Genomic DNA, 21,222 nt, shown 5'->3' with positions numbered 1-21,222 from the left:
GAACTTTCGGAGAGTCAGAGCCCTTTTGACAGGTAGTGAACTCCCATTAGTGTAAAGTTGTAGTCAGGGCTGTAAGCCTCTTTCCAGGGTGCGGCCTAGGGCCCAGCCCTACTTGGGAGGTGGGGCCGGATGGCCCGGATGCGAAGGGCCAAGGTCTGTGAAGGGAGTGAGAGAGGAGGCAGGCAGGCCCGGGTGAGGGCTGGGATCGCCCACTGAGGCGCCCAGGCCCAGCCAGGCCCCCAAGTAGCTGGTGTGGCCGGGCAGGGCTGGTCTGGGCGGGGCGAGGCTGGCGGCCGGCTAGAAGGCGGGCGAGAGGGCGGGGAGCGGCGCGGAAGCCCGGCCACATAAAGGAGCGGGCGGTACGACAGGGGCGGCTCTTTCCTGGGTGGGGTTTGTGAAGTCGTGGCCCGTTAGCAGGAAGCCGAGCAGTCGTCCCGACGCTAGAGAGAGACCCAATCCGAGCCCCCAGTCCCCGGAGTCAGCCGTGTGTACTGCGTGCTCAGCGCCGTCCGACAGCTCCTGGCCAAACTTCGCCAACTCTGCTCCCTTTGTCGCCACCATGCCCAAAACGGTGAGTGTCTGGGGTGGGCGCTGCCGGCCCTGGGGGCTCTTGCTGACCCTCGTAGCGCTTCGCCGATGGCCGGGGTCTTGGCCAGCCACGCGTCGGGTCGCGCTGCCGCGCCCTCGGCCGAGGCCTGCAGCAGGGAGGACTAGGGGCGGAGTCCAGTTCTGGCGCGTCCTGGAGTGTAGAGGGGTCCCGGGTAGAAGTGTGGGCCGGGCGGGGCCGGCCTCTTTCTCAGATTCTAGTTCCTTGTGTCTGGAATGCCATAGTAAGGAAGATTTCCTTAAGGGCCCAAGGTCTCTTTTTACCCCCGAAGGGCCCTGGGCGCAGTTTAGAGAATTCTCATCCGGTGGAAAACAGTTACCTCAGTCCAGGAACTGGCGCTTTTATGGGGCCAGGCTGCCTCAGACCAGGATGGGCCATGGGAACCGAGAAGCAAGTAGAAGGGTGGGAGCTGCTCAGGGCGGATCCCGCACCCCCACTCACCTTTCCCACAGCCTCCCCAGGAAGCTTCAGCTGTTTCCCACTAGAAGAGGAGAGTTGTGGACAGACTCATCGAGGCCACTTACTCTTGCCCAGGAGCGCTAACGCTTCACTAGACACCAGTCTGAAAGGAGGGAAGAAGACTTTGAGAAGAAGACTGGTTTTTTCCTTCTCTTCACTCGCCAAATCCCTGCCTTTCCCATTACTCACTGGCTATTTCCTCCTGTCTACTCCAGACTGTTCTGTGAGGTGTGGACTCTTCTGTGGGGCCACACCTTTCTAGAGTGGTGGTAGCTTCTAGGATCTGGTCTCCACCCCACTGTTTTGAGAAGAGAAGAAGCCTCCTGGGAGTGGGGCCTAGGGGGGCCGGATGCCCAGGAGGGAGGGGGGAGGGATGTGCCTGAATAATGAGCCCTGCTTGCTTTTGTGCAAGTCATGCCAAATGGCTGCCGAGGCCCTTCCCTTGCTCTGGAAGGCTGGGTGACCACCCTGGCTTGAATCTCTTAGGCCAAGCAGCTTGTTTCACTGGCTTAGGCTATGCAGTTCTGCCAGACCCTTCTTCTGAGGACAGCCTGAGCCTTGTAGAACTGAGATAGTGACTAGCAGTGGTGGGGAGGACTGAGGGTCCCTGAAAGAAATGGCTGGGGGACAGTACTTTGGGTGTGTGCTGAGCTTTGGTTGCCACGTTGCTGTGTTCCAGCCTCACTGCCAAGTGATTCTTTCCTTTCCAGAACCCTGTCCTTCAGAAACAGCAAGTTTTCAACAAGTGTATACTCCCACCATCTTCATCTTTTCATTGTTCATGGTTTTATGACATGGGGCTTTTCCACACACTCCCCACTCCCATCCCACATACACACAAAGTGAGAGAGAATGGTTTTGAAAAAAGAGGGAGTGGGGGAACAGTCTCTGCCTTACAGAGGATTATAAAATTCCTTCCAGGACCCTCTCTTTGGTTTTATCTCTGTGGTTGACTCCCTGGCTCTTCTTCAGGTGTGTCTTTGCCTAAATAGGTGTGTGGATCTCTGGAAATTGACTGTGCCCTGCAACACATGTGGTATCTCTCATCCTCAGTTCTGAAATATCTATTATTTAAATGCAACTTTAATGGGCCTGAAAATGGTTTCAAAGTTTTCTAAACCACCATATCTCAGTGAAAAGTGGCAAAGAAGACAGCATGGTGATCTTCTTCCTGTTGTGGAGAGAGACTGGAGTATGAGCTGTTGGAGGTCAGGCCTAGGGTAGTGAAAGTATTTTTATGCAGACTGACTGAATCATGCTGGAAGGAGAGGGCTAAATTTTGATAGACTGGAAGCTTTGGAGAATTTCCCATGCTTTTTGCTTCAAAGAAAGTTTAACTTAGGAGAAACAACTGTATTATGCCTGTTAAGACCATGGAATCTTAACCTGAAAGGACTTTACACACTATCTAGTAGATCTCTCTCTCTCTCAACTAATGAGGATATTTAGGGCTAACAGGAAAGGACCTACCACCTAAGGGCACATGATGACAGAATCAAGATTGGGGGCCATGCTTCTTGATGCTCATCCCGTTGACCCTCTATTCTCACTTACTGAAGTATTATTGAAGTTGAGCCCCTTCTCTTGCTCAAAGCAAATTGACCTTTATTTTCAGGACTCTCTGGTCCTTAGATAAAAGGAAGTGGATGATTTGGGCAGAGTAACTAATGTTGGTATTTGTGTGGTCTCCTGGTGAGAGTTCCAGGTGTCACAAGGTGCCTCCTGTTACTTTTCTCATTCCTTATCCCACTGTTGAGGTATCCAGGGGCACACTTCTAGTTCACTGCATACCAGCTAGTAACTTTAATAAAGGGAGAAAATTCCTTATTTTCCATTCCTTCTTCACTAGTGTGTGTGTGTGCATACTCAGTCACTAAGTCATGTCTGACTCTTTGCACCTCCTGGACTGTAGCCTGCCAGACTCCTCTGTCCATGGAATTTTTCAGGCAAGAATACTGAAGTAGGTTGCCATTTCCTCCTCTAGGGGATACTCCCAACCCAGAGATCAAACCCACATCTCCTCCGTCTCCCTCATTGGCAGGAAGATTCTTTTACCACTGAGCCATCTGGGAAGCCTACTTCACTAGTGTGTTTTAGGTTACTTCTGGAGCATGACAGATAAGGAAGATAGTGGAAAAATGAAATCATTCATTCATATGAACCAATGTCTACAGTCTGTCCAGGCTTGGTTTCACTTTTACAGCCCATTTTCTCCCTTAGTCACCTCAGTTCAGTTCAGTTCAGTCGCTCAGTCATGTCTGACTCTTTGAGACCCCATGAATCACAGCACACCAGGCCTCCCTGTCCATCAGCAACTCCCGGAGTTCACTCAGATTCACATCCATCGAGTCAGTGATGCCATCCAGCCATCTCATCCTCGGTCATCCCCTTCTCCTCCTGCCCCCAATCCCTCCCAGCATCAGAGTCTTTTCCAATGAGTCAACTCTTCGCATGAGGTGGCCAAAGTACTGGAGTTTCAGCTTCAGCATCATTCCTTCCAAGGAAATCCCAGGGCTGATCTCTTTCAGAATGGACTGGTTGGATCTTAGTCACCTAGCTCCCTTTAAATCTGTTAAAACATGCCTTTCTGCATCCCTGCCCCCAACCAACTCTTGTATTCTGTGCCTCTACTTGCCAGTTTCCTGAGTCCACTTTAACTAGCCAGAATACAGGAGCTTATTAACTGCCATCTATACTTTGATGATGATAAGACAATTGTTAAAAAAAAAAAAAAAAAAGTTTTCTCCCCTCTCTACCCTCTTTAAATTTTTCTTAGATCACAAAGTCTTTGGGACTCTGTATTCCCTAAAAAGTGGTTGTTTTGAATTTTCAAGGTGTTCCTGAGTTTTTGGTTTATTGTTCTCATGGCAAAAGTGAGACCCACAAATAGGACAGGCTGACCTAGAATGATGCAGTAAGTCTGTAGAGAGGTTAAGATTTAAATCTGTGACTTAGTTACAGGATCATTCTTGGTAAAACCTCTTCAGTTTGTTGAGTTTTTAGCTCTAGCTCAACAGGTCAAGGGAAAGGTGATCAAATGGTCATTGATGGGACCATCCATGTGAGCAGATGTAAATAACCCAGCTCCTTAAAGTATTTGAGGGCTTCAGGGTCTGCATTCAGCTAAACTTTAACAGGGGCATGTGGACTGTTTATTCTCCTGCCATTCCTGGCATTGCTTGAGCCACTCGAGTGGCACTAAAGTGGTACTTGGTGAATAGAAGGCAAAATATCAGTCTTTTAACCCTTGAATCAGCCCTGCCTGTAGACTTCAAGGGTGGACAAGGGATCAGGAATGGAGGTTGTGTGAGAGACTGCTCTTTGGATTCTGCATCTATCTGTCCACTTCTTTGGTTCTCCAGTTCACTTAGCCCTCTGTGAAAGTTTAGATGGTAGAGCAGAAACCATCTTGGAGATTTCCTTTAGGCTTTTTCTTGAATAGCTCTCTGGGCAGAGATGGGCTAGTGGGGCAGGAGAGCCTTTGTGCGACCCTCAAAGGTACCAGCTAATCTATATTCTATCATCTTAGGCTTGGGGAAGGGAAGGCTGCTCTGTGAGTAGGTGACAGAGATGGTATGGATCACAGGTCTAGTAACTCTTCATTATTATCTAGCTACCTGTAACAGTAGCTTATTTTAAGGGTGTTTTCACTTTTCTCTTTCTTTCTCCTCTCAGGAGATTGCTATACTGAATGATAGAGCTGGAAGGGATATTTAGAGGTCATTTGTTCTATTTCTGTGACTCCAATTCTCTCTGGATAAGATCAGTTGACAGCTAGATTTACTCTGAAATTATTCTAACAATGTTACCTGGCAACAGTATATCTAGGTCCCTTTGTGTCTTCTGGGAGTCCCCCTCACTGGAATTTCAAGACTTAAGGTCCTTAGAAGGGAGAATATCTGGCTACCCACACTACTCGGATTGGGTCTTTCCTGTTTAATCTGGTGACAATTGGCATCATTATAGATTGGGAGCAGTCTGTTTCTGATATTTCAAAGATAGAACTGAGTTTATCATGTGTATCTTTCCCAACTCAGGATATTTTCTCCCTGCTACCTCACTCTATTCTTCTGCCCCCAAAGAAAAAACGGTATAAAGGTAGTTTCTTTTGGTGCAGTCTGCTGGTCAAGTGAAAGAGGTAGTCTTATTATGATTGACTGGTTTTGCTGTTCATCCTTCCTCTTATTTCATACTTGATAGAGCTGAAAAAGTTTTCAGTTCCAGGTTCTGATGTGTGTTATAGGAGCAGTCACTTGGAGGGTTAGCTTAGGACTGCATTAATTTGGAAGATGAGTGTTGGGAAATGGCAGGTAACCCTGACTTGATAGATTTCCTTCTTTTTCCATGTAAGAAGGACATCTTCCCTGACCTTAGTGATCCAAATGAAGTGGGCCTTTATGCAAGTTCTTTCTTCAGGCCCTCAATCTCTTCAACTTGTCATAAGAGAACTGTACTAGTAATACATACACTCTAGGGATGCTAAAGCTGAAACTCCAATATTTGGCCACCTCATGCGAAGAGTTGACATTGGAAAAGACCCTGATAATCAGCTGAGAGGGACTGAAGGCATGAGGAGAGGGGACAACAGAGGCTGGATGGCATTACCGACTCGATGGACATGAGTTTGAGTGAACTCCGGGAGTTGGTGATGGACAGGGAGGCCTGGCGTGCTGCGATTCATGGGGTTGCAAGGAATCGGACCTGACTGAGCGACTGAACTGAACTGAGGGACCCTTCTAGTACTGATGTTCCCTTATAAGTTGAGAAATTTCTTTGGATATTGTCATTTATTATAGAAAAAACATTTATCATAAATTGAGTAACTCCCTAAGTTTGATCTTATTTTCTTTTTGTAAGTACATCTGTCCATGGAATTCTCCAGGCAAGAACACTGGAGTGGGTAGCCATTCCCTTCTCCAGGGGATCTTTCTGATCCAGGGATTGAACCCAGGTCTCCTACACTGCAGACAGATTCTTTACCACCTGAACCACTAAAGAAGCCCTTACTGATGTTCTTGAAAGCCTTGATGGTACAGACCTCAAACCTCCCATTTTTGTGTCTTCTTCCTTCAGACATTCTTTCCTTAAAATTTGAGTGCCTTCTTTGTACCAGGAAGTGTGCTAGGCTATGCTGAGAATACAGTTGAAGAGCAGTTGCTAAAAGGTATCTTCTTGTCCCCCTACACCTCTGGAGTGTTGTTTCTTCCTGGGTACTGGGTTCAGAATAGAGAGCTTCTAGCTTTGGAGTTGGTTTGTCTCATTAGTAGCTCTGAAATGAACACTAGCATGTGTATTCTGGGCCATTTCTTCTTGATTCTATGGAGGGGAAAGGGCTATATCTATGTAGGGAACAAGAAAGAAACCAGCTGAGAGTATATTGTAAAGATTGGGGTTGACCGAGGAGCCTCAAACACTGAAAACTTGATAAATTTCCCCTCTTTTCTTTTCACTGCCTGCCCGAAGCATAGCTCCTCCCTGCCTCTCTCCCGCCCTGCCCCCACTCCCCCAGTTCTGCTGAGAGGCTAGGAAGCTACTGAGATATGTTTCAAGTTTACTTTAACCTCAAGTGTGGTAGTTAGATATTCTGGTAGACAGTGAGGAGGTGGTGGGCATAAACCAACCTCTTAAGGTATCTACCACCAGTGCACTAAGGGCTGGCTATTGTGGGGTGCAGCATTTCAAATGCATCTGTACTTGGGATGACCCAGAGCTTCCTTAGCCTTAAGTTGTTTCTCTTTTAGCTGATTGTTCTGAGTGGTCTGGGTTTCTCACAGAAGTGTTTTCAATCACAGAGTAAATGAGCTGGCCTTGAAACTTTTTAGTTTAAGTTTAGTTTATATTTTAGATGGGTACCAAAGCCCAGAAAAGAGAAGTGATTTGAATGAATTGGTAATAGGGCTGTGGACTAAAATCCAACTTGTCTGACCTCAGATAGGGGGGAAATATTGAATGTCTGCCTTTTAAATGGAACTCACTGCAAGATACCCAGCATTTTCTTCTTTGTGCTACGGGTGACTAGAGACTTGACTGTAGGGTTAAAATGGTCCTGAAAGCAAGTCCTTCTGTGTATGTAGTGGCTAACTCAAAGGGTACTTTGTATGGAGATAATCCAGATGGTTCAGGCTCTGACCTTGCTTTTGGGATTGTTTGTAGCACTTCCCAGGAAGGTAAGTGTTTTGCTTTGACTGTGAAGCATGATATAAAGTAGATATGTGCACAGGAGGAAGGTAAGGAGAGGAGATTAGTTATGTTTTCCTGCTTGCAACTAGGCTTCACTGTCCTAAGAGTCTTTATTGAGTAGAGTTCTTTCTTTCCCATATTCATAGCTGAAAAGGTTAGCCAGCTTGTTTAGGGTCACATGAAGTTTGTAACAGTATTGAAAGGAGAACTTGACTTTCCTGATTCCCAAGTTAGTGGTCTATCACTGGACTTGCCTGACTTGAAAGGATGATGACTCTTTTTACTCATGGGACACCGACATCCAGAGAATTGGCTCTGTGGTGATTACATTAACAGTATGGCCATAATGCTGCAATGGAGTTCCCCTAAATAGCTTCTGCTGCAGCAGGTTTCAGTCAGTGGGTGACTCAGTTAGTTCCTCTGCGGCCTCAAAATGACTTTTTCCCCTTCCCGCCTGCCCCTCACCCAAATTCCCCACTTTCTCTTCACCATTTAAAATTTTGATCTCTGACCTCTTTGTATTCTGACTCAGTGGTCCAGCTTGAAATGTTCCTTGAGTTAGGAGAATATTATGGTACTTTCTTTCACTTTGGTGACAATATTTGAATACAAACTGAAGTCTCCTGACCTCTGCTCTCACTACTTATCTCTAGGTTTTGTAGGCCAGACACAATGAAGGTGCATGTGTGCTCAGTTCAGTTCAGTTTAGTCGCTCAGTCATGTACGACTCTTTGTGACCCCATGAATCGCAGTATGCCAGGCCTCCCTGTCCATCACCAACTCCCGGAGTTCACTCAGACTCAACGTCTATGGAATCAGTGATGCAATCCAGCCATCTCATCCTCTGTCGTCCCCTTCTCCTCCTGCCCCCAATCCCTCCCAGCATCAGAGTCTTTTCCAGTGAGTCAACTCTTCGCATAAGGTGGAGTTTCAGCTTTAGCATCATTTCTTCCAAAGAAATCCCAGGGCTGATCTCCTTGCAGTCCAAGGGACTCTCAAGAGTCTTCTCCAACACCACAGTTCAAAAGCATCAATTCTTCAGCACTCAGCCTTCTTCACAGTCCAACTCTCACATCCATATATGACTACTGGAAAAACCATAACCTTGACTAGACGGACCTTAGTCAGCAAAGTAATGTCTCTGCTTTTGAATATACTATCTAGGTTGGTCATAACTTTTCTTCCAAGGAGTAAGCGTCTTTTAATTTCATGGCTGCAATCACCATCTGCAGTGATTTTGGAACCCCCCAAAATAAAGTCTGCCACTGTTTCCACTGTTTCCCCATCTATTTCCCATGAAGTGATGGGACCGGATGCCATGATCTTTGTTTTCTGAATGTTGAGCTTTAAGCCAACGTTTTCACTATCCATTTTCACTTTCATCAAGAGGCTTTTTAGTTCCTCTTCACTTTCTGCCATAAGGGTGGTGTCATCTGCATATCTGAGGTTATTGATATTTCTCCCGGCAATCTTGATTCCAGCTTGTGTTTCTTCCAGTCCAGCGTTTCTCATGATGTACTCTGCATATAAGTTCAATAAGCAGGGTGACAATATACAGCCTTGATGTACTCCTTTTCCTATTTGGAACCAGTCTGTTGTTCCATGTTCAGTTCTAACTGTTGCTTCCTGACCTGCATACAGATTTCTCAAGAGGCAGGTCAGGTGGTGTGGTATTCCCATCTCTTTCAGAATTTTCCACAGTTTATTGTGATCCACACAGTCAAAGGCTTTAGCATAGTCAATAAAGTAGAAATAGATGTTTTTCTGGAACTCTCTTGCTTTTTCCATGATCCAGGGGATGTTGGCAATTTATTCTCTGATTCCTCTGCCTTTTCTAAAACCAGCTTGAACATCTGGAAGTTCACTGTTCACGTATTGCTGAAGCCTGGCTTGGAGAATTTTGAGCATTACTTTAGTAGTGTGTGTGATGAGTGCAATTGTGCGGTAGTTTAAGCATTCTTTGGCATTGCATTTCTTTGGGATTGGAATGAAAACTGACCTCTTCCAGTCCTGAGGCCACTGTTGAGTTTTCCAAGTTTGCTGGCATATTGAGTGCAGCACTTTCACAGCATCATCTTTCAGGATTTGAAATAGCTCAACTGGAATTCCACCATCTCCACTAGCTTTGTTCGTAGTAATGCTTTCTAAGGCCCACTTGACTTCACATTCCAGGAAGTGAGCGTGCGGGCTCAGACATGTCCAACTCTTCACGACCCTGTGGACTGTAGCCTGCCAGGCTCCTCTGTCTATGGAATTTTCCAGGCAAGAATACTAGAATGAGTTTCCATTTCCTACTCCAGGAGGTCTTCCTGACCCAGGTATCAAACCCCTATCTCTTGCATCTCCTACATTGGCAGGCAAATTCTTTACTGCTGCACCACCTAGGAAGCCCCCAGTGCAGGTAGCTAGCCAAAAAAGGACGTTTCAGGCCTTTATAGAAAGGGGAATATAGAGTACTGGTGAAAAACACAAACTCTGGAACCAAATTGCCTGGATTCAGATCCCAGCTCTGTGACCAACTGTTAATAGTTTTGTAGCCTTGGGCAAGTTGCTTAACTTCTGTGCTTCATTTTCTTCAACTGTAAAGTTGAAGATACCTATCTGGTATGGTTGTTTAAGGATTAAATGAGGTAAGTTTCTATAAAGGGCTTAGAACTGTGGCTAGTATCTAATCAGTGCTATGTAAATGTTATTATTATTTTATGGAACTAACCCTCTGCTGGGCTTCCGTGGTGGCTCAGAGGTTAAAGCGTCTGCCTGGAATGTGGGAGACCCGGGTTCGATCCCTGGCTCGGGAAGATCCCCTGGAGAAGGAAATTGTAACCCACTCCAGTACCCTTGCCTGGAGAATCCCGTGGAGGGAGGAGCCTGGTAGGCTACAGTCCATGGGGTCGCAAAGAGTTGGACATGACTGAGCGACTTCACTTTCACTTTCAACCCTCTGCTAGATAAAATGGGTAAGAATGAAGGCAGGCAGCTTGAATTCTCACCATTTATTGAGTGGTTACTAGGTACTATTTACTGTTCAGTTAAGTTCAGTCGCTCAGTCGTGTCCGACTCTTTGCAACCCCATGAATCACAGCACGCCAGGCCTCCCTGTCCATCACCATCTCCTGGAGCTTACTCAGACTCACGTCCATCATGTCCGTGATGCCATCCAGCCATCTCATCCTGGGTCGTCCCCTATTCTTCCTACCCTTAATCCCTCCCAGCATCAGAGTCTTTTCCAATGAGTCAACTCTTCGCATGAGGTGGCCAAAGTACTGGAGCTTCAGCTTTAGCATCATTCCTTCCAAAGAAATCCCAGGGTTGGTCTCCTTCAGAATGGACTGCTTGAATCTCCTTGCAGTCCAAGGGACTCTCAAGAGTCTTCTCCAACACCACAGTTCAAAAGCATCAATTCTTCGGCACTCAGCCTTCTTCACAGTCCAACTCTCACATCCATACATGACCACAGGAAAAACCATAGCCTTGACTAGACGGACCTTAGTCGGCAAAGTAATGTCTCTGCTTTTGAATATACTATCTATGTTGGTCATAACTTTTCTTCCAAGGAGTAAGCGTCTTTTAATTTCATGGCTGCAGTCACCATCTGCAGTGATTTTGGAGCCCCAAAAAATAAAGTCTGACACTGTTTCTACTGTTTCCCCATTTATTTCCCATGAAGTGATGGGACCAGATGCCATGATCTTCGTTTTCTGAATGTTGTTACTATAAGGAATACAAATAAATGAATGGAGGATACAGTTGCTGCCTTCATAGATCTATTTAACTGGAGATTTAGGGCGAACTCACTAAAACACAGTTTGAAAAAAATGTATACATGGCATTTTCTATAGATTTTGAGAAGGGAGTTTATTGGGACATAAACAGGGTCTTGAAGGGTGTGTACCCTCAGGGGCAGTGGCTGTTCTGAGTGGGACAGTGACCGTTTCCATATGTGGGTATAAACCAAGTGGCCCTAGGCCACACTGTTCTCTTGAAAATGAGTTTGCCTGAAATGAAGGAAGGCTTAATGTGCTTATCGTTTCAAGGGAAGCCACAGAGTACATGTAAGCATAGACCAAGTTGCTCTTTCTAGGGTCATCTGGAGCCAACAAACAGTCCTGTTTCAATTGGCAAACGCCATCTGAAGGGATATATTCTGGGAGACTGTACCTTGGGTTTTCCAGCATTGGGTGAATTAACTAAGATAAATTTTGTTGTCTTTGTTGCCTATGTGGGTATGTGAGTGGCTCCTTCCTTCATGTTTCCAGATGAGCTAAACCAAGAAATAGAGCTTAGTGATTTCTCTTAAGGTCAGCAGCCTAAAGACAGCTTTTAATTCTCTCAGTGGCTTTGCTGTGAGATAGGTATTTGAGAAAGGATAGAAGTGAGGGGAGGATTCCCTTGTGTTGTGATTGTGGTAGATTGAAAAGTGTGTCATTTCTGGTGAGGACTCAGCTGTAGTATCTGGGCCTTTAAACTTGGAAAAAGGATCTTTTGGGTGACTTTCAAAAAACAGCTCTTTGTCTGTTCCTGATGATAGAAGCAGATTGGATTCTCCTATCAGTGGGCTTGTTGTGGTATAAGGTTTGTGTTGACATAGTTCCTAGGCCAACGGTATGGTGACCTACCACTGTGTTAGCTTAGTAGTAATGTTTTGCCAGGTAGCTACTGTGATTGGTGACCTCAAAGGTTGAAGTTTCTTTCTGTGCTTTGTGACACTTCTACTTTGTAGGAATTTGATACATACTTTGTACGGCCAGGATATCAATCAGAGTCTAATGAGTGAAAAATTGAGGTGTGGACATTTGATCATATGTAACAATAACAAAGTATACAAGTATAATCATGAGAAATCTTTTTCTGGACATTTATTTGGCAGATAGGAGGGGAAATAAGGCATACCTATCAGGCCTGGTCAGCATTTCTTTCCTATCTTTAGTCTTGGCCTCCCTTAAATACCTGGGAAAGTTTAAGGCTCATTTTCCTCTAGTGAAGTATGTATAGATAAGGTTCCTAATCTTACTGTCTTGGTGTAATCTGCCTCTTACCCCTCCCACCTCCCTGTCCTTTTTCAGAAATCTCAGCCTGAAGGTTAGATAAGTATACAAAGATGTTCTAACCTGTTGTAAACTCTGACTGGAGTTGATTAATCTGTGGTATGGAGTTGGGGGGTGGGGGTCAAAGTAATAGCCCATTTAGGTGTCATTAGTTAAGCTATACAAACCTTTGGTATTTTCAAAGGTTTTAAGTGAGCTAATCTTCTCTCCAAATATATTTGCAGATATTCCTGGGAGGTTGACTAATCCACAGAAGTTCCCTTGTTGAGAGCAAAAGTCATTTTTACCTTTTAATTTTTCTTTATATTGAAAGTATCAACGACAACAGAAATATATAACTGAAATAGAGCCCTTTTCTTCAGGTTCCTTACTCTTCTTGGCACTGGGGCCATGGTGGATCTAGCATATAATTGGTGAGAATATTTGCCACTTTGCTTCAGGGTTACACTATACCTCTTTGCTGTTACTTGGAGAAGTGCTCCAGCAGGACCTGAAGAAGGCCTAGGGAAAATTTAGATTTAGTTGCCTTTCTCTCTGCCATAACCCAGTCATTTTCCTAAGGTTGGGAGTTTGCTGCCTGGCCTTAGGCCAGTTGCCAGAGGAAACCAATGACTAAAGGCTTCCTCCCTGCGACGTCAGCTTCTGGAATCTTTCCTGATGATTCCCTACCAGTCAAGTATGCCTTATATGGCTATATTTTCCCCCCTGAAATGCCTTTGCCACCTCAACTAGTGTCTTATTTTTCTTCGGTACAGGGAATACCTTCCTCATGTTTGTATAATGCCACCTACAAACTTTGATTTTCTTCTTGTTTAGAGCTTGTTAGAACAGGAGGTGGCCCCTTTCTTGGGGCCAGGGTGGGGACCAGTGAGAAAGGAGAGAGGAAGTTGAGAGAGCTCTGGAATGACTGATTTCTCCACCTTGCTTTCTTATCTTGTCCTCCTCATCCATGCCTGATCACCTCCCTCCTAGCTTCTTACCTAGATCTCTGATAGTCTAAGAGTAGTCTTGCATGGCCTGAAGAGGCTCAGGGTGTGGAGGTAGGGTGGGGCCAGGTTGGGCTCTCAGCATCTGAAACTACTTCTTTGGAGTAGCCAAAGCCTTCAGTTGGAGAAGGCAATGGCACCCCACTCCAATACTCTTGCCTGGAAAATCCCATGGACAGAGGAGCCTGGTGGGCTGCACTTCATGGGGTCACTAAGAGTCCGGCACGACTGACGCGACTTAGTAGCAGCAGCAGCAAAACCTTCAGTTAAGTTCAGTTAACTTGCTCAGTTGTGTCTGACTCTTTGTGACCCCATGGACTGCAGCACAACAGAACTCTCTGTTAATCACCAACTCCTGGAGTTTACTCACACTCATATCCATTGAGTTGGTGATGCCATTCAACCATCTCATCCTCTGTTGTCCCCTTTTCCTCTCACCTTCAATCTTTCCCAGTGTCAGGGTCTTTTCAGATGAGTTAGTTCTTTGCATCAAGTGGCCAAAGTACTGGAGTTTCAGCTTCAGCATCAGTCCTTCCAATGAATATTCAGGACTGATTTACTTTAGGATGGACCGGGTGGATCTCCTTCCAGTCCAAGAGACTCTCAAGAGTTTTTTCCAACACCATAGTTCAAAAGCATCAATTCTTCGGCACTCAGGTTTCTTTATAGTCCAACTCTCACAACCATACTTGACTACTGGAAAAACCATAGCTTTGACTAGATGGATGTTTGTTGGCAAAGTAATGTCTCTGCTTTTTAATAAGCTGTCTAGGTTGGTCATAACTTTTCTTCCAAGGAGCAAGTGTCTTTTAATTTCTTGGCTGCAGTCACCATCTGCAGTGATTTTGGAGCCCCAAAAAACAAAGTCTGCCACTGTTTCCACTGTTTCCCCATCTATTTGCTATGAAGTGACGGGACTGGATGCCATGATCTTAGTTTTCTGAATGTTGAGCTTTAAGCCAACTTTTTCACTCTCCTCTTTCACTTTAATCAAGAGGCTCTTTAGTTCTTCTTTGCTTTCTGCCATAAGGATGGTGTCATCTGCATATCTGAGGTGATTGATATTTCTCCCGGCAATCATGATTCCAGCTTGTGCTTCATCCAGCCCAGCTTTTCTCATGATGTACTCTGCATATAAGTTAAATAAGCAGGGTGACAATAAACAGCCTTGATGTACTAGTTTCATGATTTGGAACCAGTCTGTTGTTCCATGTCCAGTTCTAACTGTTGCTTCCTGACATGCATACAGATTTCTCAAGAGGCAGGTCAGGTGGTCTGGTATTCCCATCTCTTGAAGAGTTTTCCACACTTTGTTGTGATCCACACAGTCAAAGGCTTTGGCATAGTCAATAAAGCAGAAATAGATGTTTTTCTGGAACTCTCTCCCTTGTTCATTGATCCAACGGATGCTGGCAAGTTGATCTTTGGCTCCTCTGCCTATTCTAAATCCAGTCTGAACATCTGGAAGTTCATGTACTATTGAAGCCTGGCTTGGAGAATTTAGAGCCTTACTTTACTAGCGTGTGAGATGAGTGCAATTGTGTGGTAGTTTGAACATTCTTTGGCATTGCCTTTCTGTGGGATTTGAATGAAAACTGACCTTTTCCAGTCCTGTGGCTACTGATGAGTTTTCCAAATTTGTTGACATATTGAGTGCAGCGCTTTCATAGCATCATCTTTTAGGATTTGAAATAGCTCAAGTGCAAATCCATTACATCCACTTGCTTTGTTTGTAGTGATGCTTCCTAAGGACCACTTGACTTCACATTCCAGAATGTCTGGCTCTAGGTGAGTGATCACACGATTCAGTTGCTAAATTCTTTATATGTGCCTTTTGTATGCCTAGGCTTCTCACTTGGCTTTTCTGAGTGGGCTGGGTCCAACATCCTTCTTAGTCTTATCTCCAGTCCTGAGCAGTCTCATCCCAGCTTAGAAAAGCTGAACTTTTGACACAGCTTCAAGCACTTGTCTGTTGTTGTTTTTTTTTAATGCTTTTGAGTAGAAATGGTACACTGAAAAGACTAACAGACTGAATCAGAATTTATGGTTTTTAGTCTCAATCTGTGTGACCTTGGGCAAGTCACTTTTATGGGCCTTAGTTTTTCTATCTGTAAAATGAGAACATTGGCTTTTTCTGACATTCTGGTTACTTGTGCCTAGTCTTTAAGAAGATGATAAGAAGTTCATGGAAAGAGTGTAACAGAACAAAGACTATTTGGTGAAACTGCTTTTTCTTCTTTAGAGTAGTATTGGGAATATCATTTCCCCCAACCCTGTTCCCAGCTATCATTGTGTAAGTAGCTCTTTCTATTTCAGTGAGCTTTGCTTAAATGTATTGGATCGACCTATGACAGAGCTTGCCTTGAATATCCTGACTTGGAGAGACTACTGTTAACTGAGAGCCATGGGTGTGGGGCCTTGGAGTCCAGCCTACAAAGTACAGTTGCTGGCTATTTTGGGTCCTTGGTGACTCCAAGAAGAATAGAAGACCCTTGAATTGGTCATTGTTCCAGTAGGGAAGGGAAAGACCAAGAAACAAACCAAAACTGAAATGCAAATGAAATTTGACTTCCTGTACTCCCTTCCCCTACAACATCCCTCTCCTTAGGATTATGAAATTGCTTTTGGCTACCTCTAAAATTGCTAATCTCCCCTTCCCCTTCTTCTGTCTGAGTCATTGATGCCTTTGTTTCTCTTGGATCAGGAGAGCTAGATGATGTGGTCTTGGTTGGAGTGAAGGGGAGAAATTTCTAGTGAGGGAGATTGCCACAGGCCTAGTGTTCAGCCTTCAACTTATCCTGCATTTTGTGAATATGGCTTCCAGTGGTCTTAGATCTGTAGATGAAAGGGGAGGGATCTCTGAATTTCCTGTGAGGGAGTGATGGGCTTATGAGGCATAAGAGATTCACTGGAGATGGTATACCCTTGGCTGGATCTGTTTTTACCCTTCTTCCTCCTTAGTGACATTTTTTACAGTGTGTACATGCATGCTCAGTCGCTTCAGTCATGTCCAACTCTTCGTGACCCATGGACTGTTGCCCATCAGGCTCCTTTGTCTGTAGGATTCTCTAGACAAGAATACTGGAGTAGGTTGCTGTGGCCTTCTTCAGGGAATCTTCCTGACCCAGGGATCAAACCCATGCCCCCTTCATCTCCTGAATTGCAGGCAGATTCTTTACCACTGAGCCACCAGGGAAGCCCTATTTTCTACAGTACTTGCTTGTAAATCAGGGATCACAGGCTGTATCTCAGCCACCTAGGATTTGGCCATGAACATACTCTTCACCTGCTCTGAACCTTCTGAAGTGAGGGCAAGATAGAAGTCTTCTTTGTGTCTATCTTCTTTCCTTTGGCAACAAGTTCCTAGGGCAGAGAAGGCTTAGTTGGGTAAAACTGGACAGTGCTTTTGGGTGGAAGATTCTTCCCCAGCATTTAGCTGGAATGGCCTCTGGCCCATGCAGGAGCTTGCTGCTTGGAGTAGCCACCTTGCTGGCAGCCTTTCCTTCTTAGGAGCCTTCCATGTGTTAAGGATTCCAGTTGCAGGTGGTAAATTAGAAATGCTGTTGGTGAGGGAGAGAAAGAAAGCTGATAGAGGAGAGAGATGGTGAGAAGGAAAGAGGAATCAGATAGAAGAGTGTTTATTTTTATACTTCCCGTTTTTGTAAAACCCAATATGGCATATGACAGAGTTTAGCAAATAGATGGAGACATCTTCCATAAATCCACCATTTTAACATAGCAATTATTATTCATGTGTGTGTCTCATCATATCTCACATATGTACCTTAGTTTTCCGTGGTATTATTGTATTGGTACAGTTATTGTATTTCCATGGTTATTATATTGTACATAAGAAATCACTGAAAGCTTAGGTAAATGCACTTTAGTTTTTAAAAATGAGAATTTTTAATACCTTTACAAAATTTCATCCAATGATTATGTCATAATATACTAACCATTCCCCTTTTGGTGGGCATTTAAATTACTCCCAGCATTTGCCAGTATTTATATCACCACAGTGAACGTGAATAAGAGAAAATCTAAAACCCTTAGTGTGGTATATATGGAGAGCCCTTTGATACCTGGCTACATCATAGCTCTGTCTCTAGACTCAGGCACCACTTGTCCCCATATGTACAATAACTATGCTGTAGCTTTGTGGGATCATTTCCCCAAGTAAGCCATACCTCTTATATCTTTCACCTTTAGCATATTTTTTTTCTTTCAACTTGAAATGTCAAGTGTATCTTCCTCACCTCCACCTACTCTGACACCTCCACTGGATGCTTTAATACTCCCTGTAGTATTAGTTACAGTGTCTTCTGTGTGCCCACTGTACTTTGTAAGAATTTCTGTTATGATACTTACCATGTGGTATTGCAGCCATCTGGGCTCCCATTCTGTCTTCTTTAGCAAAACGGTGGATTTGAAAGTTTCTAACTCTTCTTGCTTCAAGAAGGAGCTGTTGTTCAGGTAGAGATGGTTAATGATGGGCAGGCCTTGCACATAGTCAGTGACAGACATGGAGAAGGGTAATATATGCAGCAATAATATATGCAAGGGATCCAGTGTTGGATGAGCACCTGGTAGGACATACTCTGCTGCTACTGCTGCTGCTAAGTCACTTCAGTCGTGTCCAACTCTGTGCGACCCCATAGATGGCAGCCCACCAGGCTCCCCCGTCTCTGGGATTCTCCAGGCAAGAACACTGGAGTGGGTTGCCATTTCCTTCTCCAATGCATGAAAGTAAAAACTGAAAGGGAAGTTGCTCAGTCATATCAGACTCTTAGCGACTCCATGGACTGCAGCCTACCAGGCTCCTTCGTTCATAGGATTTTCCAGGCAAGAGTACTGGAGTGGGGTGCCATTGCCTTCTCCAGGACATACTCTAGGCACCAATAATAGAGAAAATACACCTTGGAGAAAGATAGGGTACATTAGCAACTTTAGGGAAGAGAGGCCTGAGAGAGAGTCTGTCTGACCTTGACCCACCAGTGCAAACTTCTCAAACCATTCCAATTCTCAGTTTCCCATCTGTAAAATGGAAAGAGTAATAGCATCCTACTCCTTAGGGTTATGGGTGAATATTCAGGCACTAATGCATCTGGAGGTGCTCTGTGAGGTATGGGGCACAGGGGAGGAAAAGTAGAGCTAGGGCACCCCATAATTTTTGTTTCAGTTGGCCTCTGTGTATGTTCTCTCTGTGTAGTTACTCACAAGCTTTTGAGCCCATAATGTCAGGTGCTATAATTTCCCTGAGCAAGCATTCCTGTAGGTACCCCACAACCTGATGCTTTTAGTGGGATATATGTAGGGAAGTCCCATCTCCCCACTTACCTGGGCAACATGGCTCCAATTGGCCCCAGCACAACCCTACTCAAAAATGGCCACAAGTGGCTGGGGAGGGAGGTACCATCTTCTCTTCAGCAACCAATGAGTGGTACTAGAGTAGAGGGTCTTCTAACATCTCTTCAGCTGGAGGTGTAAGTATTTATAGAAGCTATAGTAAAACTGGTCACCTTTCAGGCCTTCTGGCCTCAAATCAGCCAAGTACTATTAGAAGGACAGAACTCATGTCTTCATATGCTTTTCAGAGGCCTGCCCATCCCACCTGTCTTGTGCAAACAGCTCATGGAGAGCTTTAAGGTCTTTGGATAGAGATTCTCCTCCACCTAGTGTGGTTTTTGTTTTTACCACTTACTACTCATGACTCCTTCCTGCTGTCCTGGCCATCTGAAAACCCTGAATCCATCACAGAATTGTATGTTTTATAAAGGAAGCACATTACCTGAACCTATGGAAGATCTGCTGGTCAACTATAAAATACAACAAGGGGAAGAGACTTGCTCAAGGTCATGCAGTGAGTCAGGGGCAGAAGCCAGTCTTTAAGCCAAGACTCCCAGGAGTATATTCTTTTCATTCTATCAGCTTGTTGTTGTTAAGTTGCTAAGTTGAATCTGACTCTTTGTGACCCCATGAACTGCAGCATGCCTACCTTCCCTGTCCTTCACTATCTCCTGCAGTTTGCTTAAACTCATGTCGATTGAGTTGGTGATGCCATTCAAACACTTCATCCTCTGTCTCCCCCTTCTATCAGCTTAGCTCATGAATAATTTGTTCATAAATACATTAATAGCTACTATTGTCAAATTGGAATTGTCTTGCACAGACTCCTTTGTTTAGGTCTACTAGAAAGCCAAACAACAGTTTCAGGGGCCCACTGGAAATTACCTAATGTGAACCTAGCTGGGCCCTGGCAGAATGGAGCTAAATAGTGCCAAGAAATGGGGAGGAATTTTTCCCTTTTGTGTACCTTGAAGAACCTGTTTACTTGTGAATGGCTAGCTTGTTCATAACTAATTTCTATTCCTTTTTGCCATGTCTCCACACAATACAGTAGTGTTCACACCAAGGGAGAATATTTAAATCAAAGTTTTTAGTGGAGTCTAACAGGTAGCCATGAAATTAAAAAAACACTTACTCCTTGGAAGAAAAGTTATGACCAACCTAGATAGCATATTCAAAAGCAGAGACATTACTTTGCCGACTAAGGTCCGTCTAATCAAGGCTATGGTTTTTCCTGTGGTCATGTGTGGATGTGAGAGTTGGACAGTGAAGAAGGCTGAGTGCCAAAGAATTAATGCTTTTGAACTGTGGTGTTGGAGAAGACTCTTGAGAGTCCCTTGGACTGCAAGGAGATCCAACCAGTCCATTCTGAAGGAGATCAGTCCTGGGATTTCTTTGGAGGGAATGATACTGAAGCTGAAGCTCCAGTACTTTGGCCACCTCATGCGAAATGTTGACTCATTGGAAAAGACTCTGATGCTGGCAGGGATTGGGGGCAGGAAGAGAAGGGGATGACAGAAGATGAGATGGCTGGATGGCATCACTGACTCCATGGACGTGAGTCTGAGTAAACTCTGGGAGTTGGTGATGGATAGGGAGGCCTGGTGTGCTGCGATTCATGGGTTTGCAAGGAGTCGGACACGATTGAGGGACTGAACTGAACTGTACAGGTAGCTATGTAAGCATTTTTATATGTCTTTGTGAAGCAACTCAGAATTTGGCCCTAGCGTACCAAGAATAACCCAGCTTTTTAATTTTTTTTTACTTTTTTATATGTGTACTGCTCATGACAGCACCCTTATGTCAGAAGTCCAAGAGGAACTAAAGAGCTTCTTGATGAAAGTGAAAGAGGAGAGTGAAAAAGCTAAATTAAAACTCAACATTAGAAAAAGTAAGATCATGGCATCTGGTCCTATTACTTCATTTCAAATAGATGGGGAAACAATGGAAACAGTGACAGACTTTATTTTCTTGGAATCCAAGATCACTGCAGATGGTAACTGCAGCCATGAAATTAAAAGTCGCTTGCTCCTTGGAAGAAAAGTTATGACAAACATAGATAGCATATTAAAAAGCAGAGACATTACTTTGCCAGCAATGGTCCCTATGGTCAAAGCTATGGTTTTTTCAGTAGTCAGGTGTGGATGTGAGAGTTGGACCATAAAGAAGGCTGAGTGCCAAAAAATTGATTCTTTTTAACTGTGGTGTTGGAGAAGACTCTTGAGAGTCCCTTGGACTACAAGGAAATCAAACCAGTCAATCCTAAAGGAAATTAATCCTGAATATTCTTCTGAAGGACTGAAGCTGAACCTCCAGTACTTTGGCCACCTGATGAAAGCGGTGGCCACTCTCTCTCAGGAAAGGGCTGACTCATTAGAAAAGACCCTGATGCTGGGAAAGATTGAAAGCAGAAGTGGACGACAGAGGGCAAGATGGTTGGATGGCATCACTGACTCGATGGACATGAGTTTGAGCAAGCTCTGGGAGATGGTGAAGGACAGGGAAACCTAGAGTGCTGTAGTCCATGGGGTCACAAAGAGTTGGACATGACTGAGCAACTGAACAACAACAACTGCTCATTGTGTCATGGCCAGCAGGC

At 44.7% G+C, this 21,222-nt stretch overlaps 1 protein-coding gene across 1 annotated transcript in view; it reads left to right on the top strand.

Annotated features, from left to right (window-relative positions):
* The first annotated feature begins 378 nt into the window (after positions 1-378).
* Positions 379-21,222, top strand: part of MSN (moesin) — a 79,258-nt gene continuing 58,414 nt past the window's right edge. The window contains exon 1 of the mRNA XM_068962771.1: positions 379-571. Coding sequence (XP_068818872.1) covers positions 560-571 — 12 coding nt within the window. The 5' untranslated portion in view covers positions 379-559. The remainder of the gene's footprint in view (positions 572-21,222) is intronic.

The sequence above is a fragment of the Capricornis sumatraensis genome, chromosome X (genome assembly GCF_032405125.1).
Source record: "Capricornis sumatraensis isolate serow.1 chromosome X, serow.2, whole genome shotgun sequence".
Classification (NCBI taxonomy): Eukaryota; Metazoa; Chordata; class Mammalia; order Artiodactyla; family Bovidae; genus Capricornis; species Capricornis sumatraensis.
This window is presented reverse-complemented; position numbering and strand designations above follow the sequence as displayed.